Raw genomic sequence first — 14,371 nt, forward strand, 5'->3', positions numbered from 1 at the left:
TAGCGCCTTTGAAGTGCCCGGAGAATCCGATTTGAGATGGCCCTTGTAAATTGTTACACAGGAGCCCGGCCTGGCTGATCTAATCAGCCAATTGTGGGCTGTTGATTGTAATTGGATGAATTCCCTCGCAGGCCGTTAAAGAAGAGGGGGAGCGTGGGTTCTGGGAGGGTCACGGGGCCCCGGGGATGAAGACAAATGATAGAATTACAGGAGCGAGAGATGAAGACGAGGAGCAGGGCGATGAAGAGAGGCTGAGCGCTGTATTAATGGCCAATTAGGAGACAAGAGCCTGAGAGGGGAAAAGGTAAAGCCCTCTCAATGTTTCTGTCTTTCTCTACCATGACAGAGATGACACCTTGTCCAAATCTATAATCAGATCTAGGATCAGATTACTTTGACCCAGATCCTTCCCCTTAACCGTTAGGGGGGAGATTCTACTTTCTCAGACAGACAGGAGGTTGGATGCACCTGACGGAGAGGCCCGGACGGGTCTAACGCCACAGCTAGACACAGCATCTTGGGAATGCAGTGGCTGGGGTGGCAGCCTAAGCTAAGTCAACACAGGCAACAGCAATAGAGGCTGCTGGGCTTTGCAGAGAATCAGTCGCAGGCTTTGTTGAGCTGTCACACTGGGAGAAATACGTTTTGGAAAGACAACTGAGACACACACACGTTCCCTGTTCCTTAAAATTAAGTATATTAACTGAGGAGAAGAACCTGACATTACTGAAAGAAAGCTTGATGTGTTACCACTGAAATAACATACAGGTTTCTCTTCAGATTTTTGATTGAACTGTCGAACTAAAAAGGTCTCTTCAAGACTGGCAGGTTGTTTGATTAATGCCTTATCGGCGCTGACAGAGATGGCCGCCTCGCTTCGATTTCCTTGGAAACTATGCAATAATTAGATTTTTTATGTGTTATTTCTTACCTTGGTTTTATTACATTACATATCACCTCCACCCTACTTGACACCCTAGGAGGAATTAATGAATAGAAGAGCAACATTACGACCAGGAATACGACTTTCCCTAAGCGGATCCACTGTTTGGTCCACCACCCAGGACAATGGATTGGATCCCAGTCGGCGACACAAAACCACGGCACCGCAGAAGGGGCAGACGGAGCGGTATTCTGGTCAGGCTCCGTAGACGGGCACATCGCACACCGCTCCCGAGTATACTACTCGCCAATGTCCACAACAAGGTAGACGAAATCCGAGCAAGGGTTGCCTTCCAGAGAGACATCGGAGATTGTAACTTTCTTTGTTTCACGGAAACATGGCTCACTCGGGATACGTCATCAGACTTGGTACAGTCACCTGGCTTCTTCATGCATCGCGCCGACAGAAACAAACATCTCTCTGGTAAGGAGGGCGGGGGTGTATGCCTTATGATTAACGAGACATGGTGTGATCATAACAACATACAGGAACTCAAGTCCTTTTGTTCACCTGACCTAGAATTCCTTACAATCAAATGCCGACCGCATCATCTACCAAGATAATTCTCTTCGATCATAATCACTGTCGTGTGTATACCCCCCAAGCAGAAACATCGACGGCCCTGAAAGAACTTCATTTGACTATGTAAACTGGAAACCACATCCTGAGGCTGCATTTATTGTAGCTGGGGATTTTAACAAGGCTAATCTGAAAACAAGGCTACCTAATTTTTATCAGCATATCAAATGCGCGACCCCGGGCTGGCAAAACCCTGGATCATTGTTATTCTAACTTCCGCTATGCATATAATGCCCTCCCCCGCCCTCCTTTTGGAAAATCTGACCACGACTCCATTTTGTTGCTCCCAGCCTATAGACAGAAACTAAAACAGGAAGCACCCGATTCGGTGAACGAGTTAATTAGCAAATGCATTGGTACCCACAGTGTCTATTAAAACATTCCCCAACCAGAAACCGTGGATTGATGGCAGCATTCGCGCAAAACTGAAAGAGCGAACCACAGCTTTTAATCAGGGCAAGCTGGCCGGAAACATGACCAAATACAAACAGTGTATCTATTCCCTCCACAAGGCAATCAAACAAGCTAAGCGTCAGTATAGAGACAAAGTAGAGTCGCAATTCAACAGCTCAGACACGAGGTATGTGGCAGGGTCTACAGTCACAGACTACAAAAGGAAAAACCAGCCCCGTCGCAGACCTCGATGTCTTGCTCCCAGACGAACTAAACAACTTCTTTGCTCGCTTTGAGGACAATACATTTCCACTGACACGGCCCGCTACCAAAAAATGCGGGCTTTCCTTCACTGCAGCCAATGTGAGTAAAACATTTTAAAGGTGTTAACCCTCGCAAGGCTGCCGGCCCAGACAGCATCCCCAGCCGCGTCCTCAGAGCATGTGCAGACCAGCTGGCTGGTGTGTTTATGGACATATTCAATCAATCCTTATCCCAGTCTGATATTCCCACATGCTCCAAGAGGGCCACCATTATTCCTGTTGCCAAGAAAGCAAAGGTAGCTGAACTAAATGACTATCGCCCCGCAGCACTCACTTCCGTCATCATGAAGTGCTTTGAGACAAGTCAAGGACCATATCACCTCCACCCTACCTGACACCCTAGACCCACTCCAATTTGTTTACTGCCCCAATGGGTCCACATACGACGCAAACGCAATCACACTGCACACTGCCCTAACCCATCTGGACAAGAGGAATACCTATGTAAGAGTGCTGTTCATCGACTACAGCTCAGCATTTAACACCATAGTACCCTCCAAACTCGCCATTAAGCTCGAGACCCTGGGTCTCGACCCTGCCCTGTGCAACTGGGTCCTGGACTTCCTCACGGGCCGCCCCCAGGTGGTGAGGGTATGTAACAACATCACCACCCCGCTGATCCTCAACACTGGGGCCTCTCAAGGGTGCGTTCTCAGGCCTCTCCTGTACTCCCTGTTCACCCACGGCTGCGTGGTCATGCACACCTCCAACTCTATCATCAAATTTGCAGACACAACAGTGGTAGGCTTGATTACCAACAACGGCGAGACATTCTACAGGGAGGAAGTGAGGGCCCTCGGACTGTGGCGTCAGGAAAATAACCTTGCACACAATTTTGACTAAACAAAGGAGATGATCGTGGACTTCAGGAAACAGCAGAGGGAGCAGCCCCCTATTCACATCAACGGGACAGTAGTGGAGAACGTGGAAAGTGTTAAGTTCCTCAGCGTACACATCACGGACAAACTGAAATGGTCCGCCCACACAGACAGCATTGTTATTGACCAAAAACTTATTTTCCACCATAATTTGCAAATAAATTCATTAAAAATCCTACAATGTGATTTTCTGGATTTTTTTTTCTCATTTTGTCTGTCATAGTTGAAGTGTACCTATGATGAAAATTACAGGCCTCTCTCATATTTTTAAGTGGGAGAACTTGCACAATTGGTGGCTGACTAAATACTTTTTTGCCCCACTGTATAATGTAGTTGTGAAATTTTTAGGTTAGATTACTCGTTGGTTATTACTGCATCGTCGGAATGCATTTCACTACACTCGCATTGACATCTGCTAACCATGTGTATGTCAAAGGGGAGGGACTGGAAGGTTGTTGTTGCTTGGCTGTGTGGTTCCTCTCTCTACAGGCTGATCTGTTGTTGCCTGGGTGTGGTGCCTCTCTCTGCAGGCTGATCTGTTGTTGTTGACTGGGTGTGTGGTTCCTCTCTCTGCAGGCTGATCTGTTGTTGTTGAATTGGTGTGTGGTTCCTCTCTCTGCAGGCTGATCTGTTATTGTTGAATTGGTGTGTGGTTCCTCTCTCTGCAGGCTGATCTGTTATTGTTGACTGGGTGTTTGGTTCCTCTCTCTGCAGGCTGATCTGTTGTTGTTGAATTGGTGTGTGGTTCCTCTCTCTGCAGGCTGATCTGTTATTGTTGAATTGGTGTGTGGTTCCTCTCTCTGCAGGCTGATCTGTTATTGTTGACTGGGTGTGTGGTTCCTCTCTCTGCAGGCTGATCTGTTATTGTTGAATTGGTGTGTGGTTCCTCTCTCTGCGGGCTGATCTGTTATTGTTGACTGGGTGTTTGGTTCCTCTCTCTGCAGGCTGATCTGTTATTGTTTAATTGGTGTGTGGTTCCTCTCTCTGCAGGCTGATCTGTTATTGTTGACTGGGTGTTTGGTTCCTCTCTCTGCAGGCTGATCTGTTGTTGTTGAATTGGTGTGTGGTTCCTCTCTCTACAGGCTGATCTGTTATTGTTGAATTGGTGTGTGGTTCCTCTCTCTGCAGGCTGATCTGTTATTGTTGACTGGGTGTTTGGTTCCTCTCTCTGCAGGCTGATCTTTTGTTGTTGAATTGGTGTGTGGTTCCTCTCTCTGCAGGCTGATCTGTTATTGTTGACTGGGTGTTTTGTTCCTCTCTCTGCAGGCTGATCTTTTGTTGTTGAATTGGTGTGTGGTTCCTCTCTCTGCAGGCTGATCTGTTGTTGTTGACTGGGTGTTTGGTTCCTCTCTCTGCAGGCTGATCTGTTGTTGAATTGGTGTGTGGTTCCTCTCTCTGCAGACTGATCTGTTGTTGTTGACTGGGTGTGTGGTTCCTCTCTCTGCAGGCTGATCTGTTGTTGTTGAATTGGTGTGTGGTTCCTCTCTCTGCAGGCTGATCTGTTCTTGTTGAATTGGTGTGTGGTTCCTCTCTCTGCAGGCTGATCTGTTATTGTTGCCTGGGTGTGTGGTTCCTCTCTCTGCAGACTGATCTGTTGTCTGGGTGTGTGGTTCCTCTCTCTGCAGACTGATCTGTTGTCTGGGTGTGTGGTTCCTCTCTCTGCAGGCTGATCTGTTGTTGTTGACTGGGTGTTTGGTTCCTCTCTCTGCAGGCTGATCTGTTCTTGTTGAATTGGTGTGTGGTTCCTCTCTCTGCAGACTGATCTGTTGTCTGGGTGTGTGGTTCCTCTCTGCAGACTGATCTGTTGTCTGGGTGTGTGGTTCCTCTCTCTGCAGGCTGATCTGTTGTTGTTGACTGGGTGTTTGGTTCCTCTCTCTGCAGGCTGATCTGTTCTTGTTGAATTGGTGTGTGGTTCCTCTCTCTGCAGACTGATCTGTTGTCTGGGTGTGTGGTTCCTCTCTCTGCAGACTGATCTGTTGTCTGGGTGTGTGGTTCCTCTCTCTGCAGACTGATCTGTTGTCTGGGTGTGTGGTTCCTCTCTCTGCAGGCTGATCTGTTATTGTTGACTGGGTGTTTGGTTCCTCTCTCTGCAGGCTGATCTGTTATTGTTGCCTGGGTGTGTGGTTCCTCTCTCTGCAGACTGATCTGTTGTCTGGGTGTGTGGTTCCTCTCTCTGCAGACTGATCTGTTGTCTGGGTGTGTGGTTCCTCTCTCTCTCTCCATGCTGATCTGTTGTTGCCTGGGTGTGTGGTTCCTCTCTCTGTAGGCTGATCTGTTGTTGTTGCCTGGGTGTGTGGTTCCTCTCTCTGTAGGCTGATCAGTTGTTGCCTGCGTGTGTGGTTCCTCTCTCTGCAGGCTGATCTGTTGTTGTTGACTGTGTGGTTCCTATCTCTCTGTGCAGGCTGATTTGAGTGCCAACCTGCAGGACGACAGCAGTTTCTTCTACGGCGTGTCCAGTCAGTACGAGAGCTCTGAGAACATGATCATCACCTCCTCCACCAAGGTCTGCTCCTTTGGAAAGCAGGTGGTGGAGAAAGTAGAGGTGAGTGAGAAACAACTGATTGTTCCAGGTCCATGAATAGAGATCTAGTAAATATACATACAGTATACGCTGAGTGTACAAAACATTAGGAACACCTTCCAAATTTTGAGTTTCACACCCTTTTGCCTTCAGAACAGCTTCAATTCGTCAGGGTATGGACTATACAAGGTGTCGAAAGCGTTCCACAGGGATTCTGGCCTACGTTGACTCCAATGCTTCCCACAGTTGTGTCAAGTTGGCTGGATGTTCTTTGGGTGATGGACCACTGCAACATTGCAGTTCTTGACACACTCAAACTGGTGCGCCTGGCACCTACTACCATACCCCGTTCAAAGGCACTGAAATATTCTGTATTGCTCATTTACCCTCTGAATGGCACACATACACAATCCATGTCTCAATTGTCTCAAGGTTTCTTTAACCTGTCTCCTCCCCTTCATCTACACTTATTTCAAGTGGACTTAACATAAATAAGGGATCATAGCTCTCACCTGGTCATTCTGTCATGGAAAGAGCATGGGTGTTCCTAATGTTTAGTACACACTACATATAAAGGTATTACCGGAAGTGCACACAAGTGCCGCTATTAAACTTATTTTTATTCATTTTTTTATGTTACGCACAAAACTATTAAGGCAACAGGGATCTTGATCCAGGAGGGGATTGAATGTCTCTGCTGTAAACAAGAAACTTGATCTGGACATCTAACCACTTAACAAGTTAGCAAACCAAATGCATAGCTCGAGGCCTAAGCTGGATATCATTTATTTGACACATCTTAGATTTCTTATACTTAACTTTAGTTAGTTATAAGCAGTGGCTTAGCACCCACCCCTGAAATACCGATGGTATGATTTTGAATACCGTTTATTTTTTGCGGTATTGGAAATCACATCGGTATTTCGAAATACCCCGGTATAAGGTATAAGCGGTATTTCGCCCAAGCCTAGTATACATACAATATGCATATACAGTACAAAATACATACCATAGATGTGTAGATAAAGATAGACATACATGTAGGTTTACAGTACATAAATAAACAGACATTTATATTGATTATTTCGAGATGGTCAACCAACAGAGTTTTTATGTAGACTCCGGGATTGGCATGAAAAAATTTCAGACCTGCGATCACAACATTTAGAATAAATTCTTAGAATAAATTAATAACCCAACCAGTGGGATTCAACTCACTACTCAACAATCTGTGGTCTAGAACAGACGGCCAAACAATTCACAAGACACCACTTAACTCCTCCTCACCCTGACTCACTGGTCGCGTCCCAAGGAACCTACCAGGTACAACCCTATATCCGTAACCATGGCCACCCTCTTATATTATCCTGACCAACTTGCCCTCTAAATACACAGCTGCTGTCTTTAACTAGGATCTCAGCAATCATTGCCTCATTGCCTGCATTCGTAATGGGTCCGCGGTCAAACGACCACCCCTCATCACTGTCAAACGCTTCAGCGATTAGGCCTTTCTAATCACCCTGGCCCGGGTATCCTGGAAGGATATTGACCTCATCCCATCAGCAGAGGATACCAAGTTGCTCATTTAAAAGTGCTTTCCTCACCATCTTAAATAAGCATGCCCCATTCAAAAAAATGGAAAACTGGGCCTCCCGGGTGGTGCAGTGGTCTAAGGCACTCTATCGCAGTGCTAGCTGTGCCACCAGGGACACTGGGTTCGAGCCCAGGCTCTGTCGCAGCCGGCCGCGACCGAGAGGTCCATTGGCCTAGCATCGTCCGGGTTAGGGAGGGTTTGGCCGACAAGGGATATCCTTGTCTCATCGCGCACTAGCGACTCCTGTGGGGGCGCACTAGCGACTCCTGTGGGGGCGCACTAGCGACTCCTGTGGGGGCGCACTAGCGACTCCTGTGGGGGCGCACTGCATGCTCACCAGGTTGCCAGGTGCACGGTGTTCCCTCACACACATTGGTGTGACTGGCTTCCAGGTTGGATGCACACTGTGTTAAGCAGTGCGGTTGGGTTGTTTCGGAGGATGCATGGCTTTCGACCTCGGGAGAGATCCCGAGCCTGTAAGGGAGTTGTAGCGATGAGACAAGATAGTAACTACTAACAATTGGATACCACGAAATTGGGGAGAACCCCCCCCCCGTAGAACCAAGAACAGATATTGGTTCACCCCAGACTTGACTGCCCTTGACCAGCACAAAAACATCCTGTGGCGTTCTGCATTAGCATCAAAAAGTAAACAGTAAAGTAAGAGCACCTCCTCCCAGCTGCTCTGAGGGTAGGAAACATTGTCACCATTGATAAATCCACAATAATTGATAACTTCAATAAGCATTTTTATACGGCTGGCCATGCTTTCCACCTGGCTACCCCTGGCCAACATCTCTGCAACCCTTGCAGCAACCTGCCCAAGCCCCCCCCCCCACTTCTCCTTCACCCAAATCCAGACAACTGATGTTCTGGAAGAGCTGCAAAATCTGGATCCCTACAAGTCAGCTGGGCTTGACTAAAGTTATCAGCCGAAATTGTTGCAACCCCTATAACTAGCCTATTCAACCTCTCTTTTGTATCATCTGAGATCCCCAAAGATTGGAAAGCTGCCGCGGTCATCCCCCTATTCAAAGAGGGAGACACTCTAGACCCAAACTGTTATAGACCTATATCCGTCCTGCCCTGCCTTTTTTTAAATCTTTGAAAGCCAAGTTAAACAGATCACCGACCATCTTCATCGACCTGGCCAAGGCTTTCAACTCTGTCAATCACTGCATTCTTATTGGCAGACTCAATAGCCTTGGCTTCTCAAATGACTGCCTCGCCTGGTTCACCAACTACTTCTCAGAGTTCAGTGTGTCAAATCGGAGGGCCTGTTGTCCGGACCTCTGGCAGTCTCTATGGGGGTGCCACAGGGTTCAATTCTCTTTTCTGTATATATCAATGATGTCGCTCTTGCTGCTGGTGATTCTCTGATCCATCTCTACTCAGACGACACCATTCTGTATACATCTGGCCTTTCTTTGGTCACTGTGCTAACAAACCTCAGACGAGCTTCAATGCCGTACAACACTCCTTCCGAGGCCTCCAACTGCTTTTAAATGCAAGTAAAACTAAGTGCATGCTCTTCAACCGATTGCTACCCGCGCTCTCCCGCCGGTCTAGCATCACTACTCTGGACGGTTCTGACTTAGAATATGTGGACAACTACAAATACCTAGGTGTCTGGTTGGACTGTAAACTCTCCTTCCAGACTCGCATTAAGCATCTCCAATCCAAGATTAAATCTATTATCGGCTTCCTATTTCGCAACAAAGCCTACTTCACTCATGCTGCCAAACGTACCCTCGTAAAACTGACTATCCTTCTGATCCTTGACTTCGGCGATGTCATTTACAAAATAGCCACCAACACTCTACTCAGCAAATTGGATGTAGTCTATCACAGTGCCATCCGTTTTGTCACCAAATCCCCATATACTACCCACCACTGCAACCTGTATGCTCTCGTCAGCTGGCCATCACTACATATTAGTCGCCAAACCCTCTGGCTCCAGGTCATGTATGCAAGTCTATGCTCGGTATAGCCCCGCCTTATCTCAGCTCACTGGTCACCATAGCAACACGCACCCGTAAAACGCGCTCCAGCAGGTATATTTCACTGGTCACCCCCAAAGCCAACACTTCCTTTGGCAGCCTTTCCTTCCAGTTCTCTGCTGCCAATGACTGGAACTAATTGCAAAAATCACTGAAGCTGGAATCTTATCTCCCACTAACTTTTCTAATGTTTCTATTGCTATTGACTGTACGTTTCTTTATTGTAACTGTTGTTTTTGTCGCACTGCTTTGCTTTATCTTGGCCAGGTCGCAGTTGTAAATGAGAACTCTCAACTGGCCTACCTGGTTAAATAAAGGTGAAATAAAAAATATAAAAATAAATGGCACCCTATTCTGTATGTAGTGCAGTACTTATGACCAGAGCCCTATAGCCCACTAGCTATAATGTAATGATATTCAATGGGGACATCAATTTGATTATGGTAACCATTGCCTACAGTATATGTTTAATGCTATAGCTATCTTGCCATATATCAGCTAAATTATACATTTATTTCCTTGAATTTCATTTCTAAAATAATCTAATGTATTTCCAGTGTAACCATCTCATGATATATTAAACATACAGTAGCAGTCAAAAGTTTGGACACACTTCAATTAAAGATTTTTTTATTTTTTTATTATCTACATTGTGGAATACATATAAACTTTAAAATAGCACATATGTAGTAACCAAAAAAGTGTTGAACAAATCAAAATATATTTTAGATTTGAGGTTCTTCAACTTAGCCACCCTTTGCCTTGATAACAGCTTTGCACAAGCTTGGCATTCTCTCAATCAGCTTCACCTGGAATGTTTTTCCAACAGTCTTGAAGGAGTTCCCACATATGCTGAGCACTTGCTGAATGCTTTTCCTTCACTCTGCGGTCCAACTCAATTGGGTTGAGGTCGGGTGATTGTGGAGGCCAGGTTATCTGATGCAGCACTCGATCGCTCTCCTTGGTCAAATAGCCCTTACACAGCCTGGAGGTGTTGGGTCATTGTCCTGTTGAAAAACTAATGATAGTCCCAGTAAGTGCAAACCAGATGGGATAGCGTATCACTGCAGAATGCTGTGGAAGCCATGCTAGTTAAGCGTGCCTTGAATTTGAAATAAATCAGTGTCACAAGCAAAGCACCATCACACCACCTCCTCCATGTTTCACGTTGGGAACCACACATGGGGAGATCATCCGTTCACCTACTCTGTGTCTTTCACGAAGACACGGCGGATGGAACCAAAAATCTCAAATTTGGACTCATCAGCCCAAAGGACATATTTTCACTGCTTTAATGTCCATTACTCTGGCTTCTTGACCCTTGTCACAAAACACAACTGATTGGCGAAAACACATTAAGAAGGAAAGAAATTCTACAAAATTTAACTTAACAAGGCACACCTGTTAATCTAAATGCATTCCAGGTGACTACCTCATGAAACTGTTTGAGAGAATGAAAAGGGTGGCTACTTTGAAGAATCTCAAATATAAAATATATTTTGATTTAATACTTGATTCCATATGTGTTGTTTCATAGTTTGATGTCTTCACTATCATTCTACAATGTAGAAAATGGTTGTAAAATATTTTTTAAACCTTGAATGTAAATCATATTTTGGATATATTTTGTTTCCCTAGACGGAGTATGCACGGTTTGAGAATGGGCGATATGTGTTCAGAATCCACCGTTCCCCACTGTGTGAATATATGATCAACTTCATCCACAAGCTCAAACACCTGCCAGAGAAGTACATGATGAACAGTGTACTGGAGAACTTCACCATCCTACAGGTACACAAGCACACACAAATGCACATTTTAAATATTATATACATAATTCATACACTAAGGATTCAAATATTTCTGGACAGGGATAGCTGGACATCTAGGGAAACAGATACCCAGTGGTGGCAAAAGTAAAGATACCTTCATAGAAAATGACTCAAATAAAAGCGAAAGTCACCCAGTAAAGTATTATTTGAGTAAAAGTCTGAAAGTATTTGGTTTTAAATATATACTGAACAAAATTATTAATGCTCAATGCAACCATTTAAGATTTTTACTGAGTTCATGTAAGGAAATTAGTCAACTCAAATAAATAAATAAATTGGGCCCTAATCTATGGATTTGACATGACTGGGAATACAGATATGCATCTGTTGGTCACCGATACCTTAAGGTAAAGGCGTGGGTCAGAAAACCAGTCAACATCTGGTGGGACCACAATTTGCCAAATGCAGTGAGACACTTCTCCTTCGCATAGAGTTGAACAGGCTGTTGATTGTGGAATGTTGTACCACCCCTCTTCAATGGCTGTGCGAAGTTGCTGGATATTGTCAGGAACTGGAATATGCTGCCATACAAATCTATCCAGAGCATCCCAAACATGCTCAGTGGGTGAGTATGCAGGCCATGGAAGAACTGGGACATTTTCAGCTTCCAGGAATTGTGTACATGAGGTGGTCGGCGGATGAATGGCATGACAGTGGGCCTCGGGATCTCTTCACGGTATGGCTGTGCATTCAAATTGCCATCAATGAAATGCAATTAGGTTCGTTGTCCGTAGCTAATGCCTGCCCACACCATAACCCCACCTCCACCATGGTGCACTCTCAGCAAACCACTCGCTCACACAACACCATACACATGGTCTGCGGTTGTGAGGCCTGTTGGACGTATTGCTAAATTCTCACAAACGAAGTTAACATACAATTATCTGGCAACAGCTCTGGTGGACATTCTTCAAGTCAGCATGCCAATTGCACAGTCCCTCAGTACTTGAGAAATCTGTGGCATTGTGTTGTGACAAAACTGCACATTTTAGTGGCTTTTTATTGTTCCCAGCACAAAGTGCACCTGTGTAATGATCATGCTGTTTAATCAGCTTCTTGATATGCCACACCTATCAGGTGGATGGATTATCTTGGCAAAAGAGAAATGCTCACGAACAGTGACGTGTAAAAATGTGTGCACACATTTGAGAGAAGTAAGATTTTTGTGCGTATGGAGCATTTCTGGGATCTTTTATTTCAGCTCATGAAACATGGAACCAAAAGTTGAAATATTGTGATTATATTTTTGTTCATTATACTTAAGCACAAAGTGAAAGTATGAATAACTTCTAATTCCATATGTTAAGCAAACCAGACTGCACAATTATTATTTATTTTTTTTAATGTACGGATAGCCAGGGGCACACTTCAACCTTCAGACATCATTTACAAACAAATGATTTGTGTTTCGTGAGTCCTCCAGATCAGAGGCAGTGGGGATGACCAGGGATGTTCTCTTGATAAGTGTGTGAATTGGACCATTTCAATGTCTTGCTAAGCGTTCAAAATGTAATGTACTTTTAGGTGTCAGGGCAAATGGAGTAAAGTACATTATTTTCTTTAGGAATGTAGTGGAGTAAAAGTTGTCAAAAACGACTTAAGTACTTTACGCCACTGCAGATAGCATCTTTTCCATACAGCAAGCCTGGGAATGCTACGTGCTAAACTAAGGCGTGAGTTGGTGTCCTCTAGGCAGGGTCATGAGGGTGTGAGTATTTGTACACACACACACATTGTATCAATGCTACAGATCATCATGCAACAAGTTTTTCATTCAGTGCTAGGGGGAATAAAATCGTGACAGTATCATTCTCTGCAGGAGCTCAGGCATTTTTGACAATTCAACTTTGTGTAGTTCGCTTTACATCTCTGTCATGTTCTTAGTGAGAATTGAGACCCACCTGTATGCAAAAGAATGAACATTTGATTTGTTATTTCTTCACAAAGGAAGTGTGCATTGTAGTGGTGGTATAACAGGACAATATGTGTGTCTCTCTTTAGGTGGTGACCAACAGGGACACACTGGAGACCCTGCTGTGTGTAGCCTATGTCTTTGAGGTGTCTACTAGTGAGCATGGAGCCCAGCACCATGTTTACAGGCTGGTCAAAGACTGAGACAGCCCTGTGGACAGAACCACTATATAGCACAACAACAAACCCAACATTGGACAATCTCCTCTATAAGCTGCAAGCACCATACAATTGTCTGTCAGGACCCAAAGGAGCACTTGGAGAGTTGCTTGCCCAGTGAAACCACTGTGGAAAAGGTGGATTGAGAGCATTGGGAGCTAGAGTGAACTTTACAACTGTGTGATGTGAAAGTGAGGAGCAGAGGGTGGGAACCTTCATTGTGGTATATCTATATGTACCAGAGAAGCCAAACGTCAAGATGATGCATGAGAACGTTGATTTTCATCTCATTTTACTAGTGCTTGCTTGTTTGATTTATTTTATTTTATGCAGCTGCATGAGCGAGATTGTGTTTGGTTGTCCATGGGCGACACCTAATGACTTAATGTATATTGCACACAGAAGAAAGAAAAGTGGGCAAGAGGACAAAAAAATAACTTTCAACCCCAAGACTGCACATCCATGCCATTGTTTTTGGTGTCAATATGTGTGTTATGAGTATAAATGTCATGTACAGTACCCATCTTCACTGAAAAAGAATCCCAATGGAAAATAACAGGCAAATTAAAAATAAATATTGTATTCACCTGGTTTAAATTATGGAATTAAATGCCAAACTAACCTTGTCTCACACCTCTCCAGCAGGTGGCGATAGCGCAAAATGTCTTTACTTGTGTCCGACCAAGAGTTCAAATGTTTTACTCGTCCATGCAACCGGATACTGCCTTAATTTTACCGGTCCCCAGGAAGAGGAGCTGTGTAGTTGCCTTGGCTGTAGCTAATGGGGATCCAAAAATACAAAATACAAATGCTTTTGTCGCTGATGCAGCACGTGATGAAAACAACACCGCTAGCGAGCTCGTAAACTTTCATGATCTAAAAATGTCTAAAATACAGTTGAGGGGTTTCCTCAACGAGAGATCAACAGCTGCTACTGAGGAGATGTAATGGTTCGTAAAACAAAACGATAGTATCAGGAGGAAGTTGTTTTCAGAGCTCGACATTGTTCTTCAACCAAAGATAAAGCTAACGTTGCACAGAGCAGGTTTGTTACTCATTACGCTTGTCTAACATACTGTAATGACCTGACTAGATCATAAATGAACAATTGTCCAGACAGAGGCTTGAGTTTGCGAATTGACGGTTTATTAAACCAACTTTACACAGGCTACTGTTTG

The 14,371-nt window shown here is 44.7% G+C and overlaps 1 protein-coding gene across 2 annotated transcripts in view; it reads left to right on the top strand.

Annotated features, from left to right (window-relative positions):
- Positions 1-13,784, top strand: part of LOC135509521 (transcriptional enhancer factor TEF-3-like) — a 28,970-nt gene extending 15,186 nt beyond the window's left edge. For both annotated transcript variants that reach the window (XM_064930256.1, XM_064930257.1), the window contains exons 9-11: positions 5,518-5,658; positions 10,870-11,022; positions 13,065-13,784. In XM_064930256.1, the coding sequence (XP_064786328.1) occupies positions 5,518-5,658; positions 10,870-11,022; positions 13,065-13,178 (408 nt within the window). In that variant the 3' untranslated portion in view covers positions 13,179-13,784. The remainder of the gene's footprint in view (positions 1-5,517; positions 5,659-10,869; positions 11,023-13,064) is intronic.
- Positions 13,785-14,371: the final 587 nt, after the last annotated feature.

This window comes from Oncorhynchus masou, chromosome 22 (genome assembly GCF_036934945.1).
Source record: "Oncorhynchus masou masou isolate Uvic2021 chromosome 22, UVic_Omas_1.1, whole genome shotgun sequence".
Taxonomy (NCBI): domain Eukaryota; kingdom Metazoa; phylum Chordata; class Actinopteri; order Salmoniformes; family Salmonidae; genus Oncorhynchus; species Oncorhynchus masou.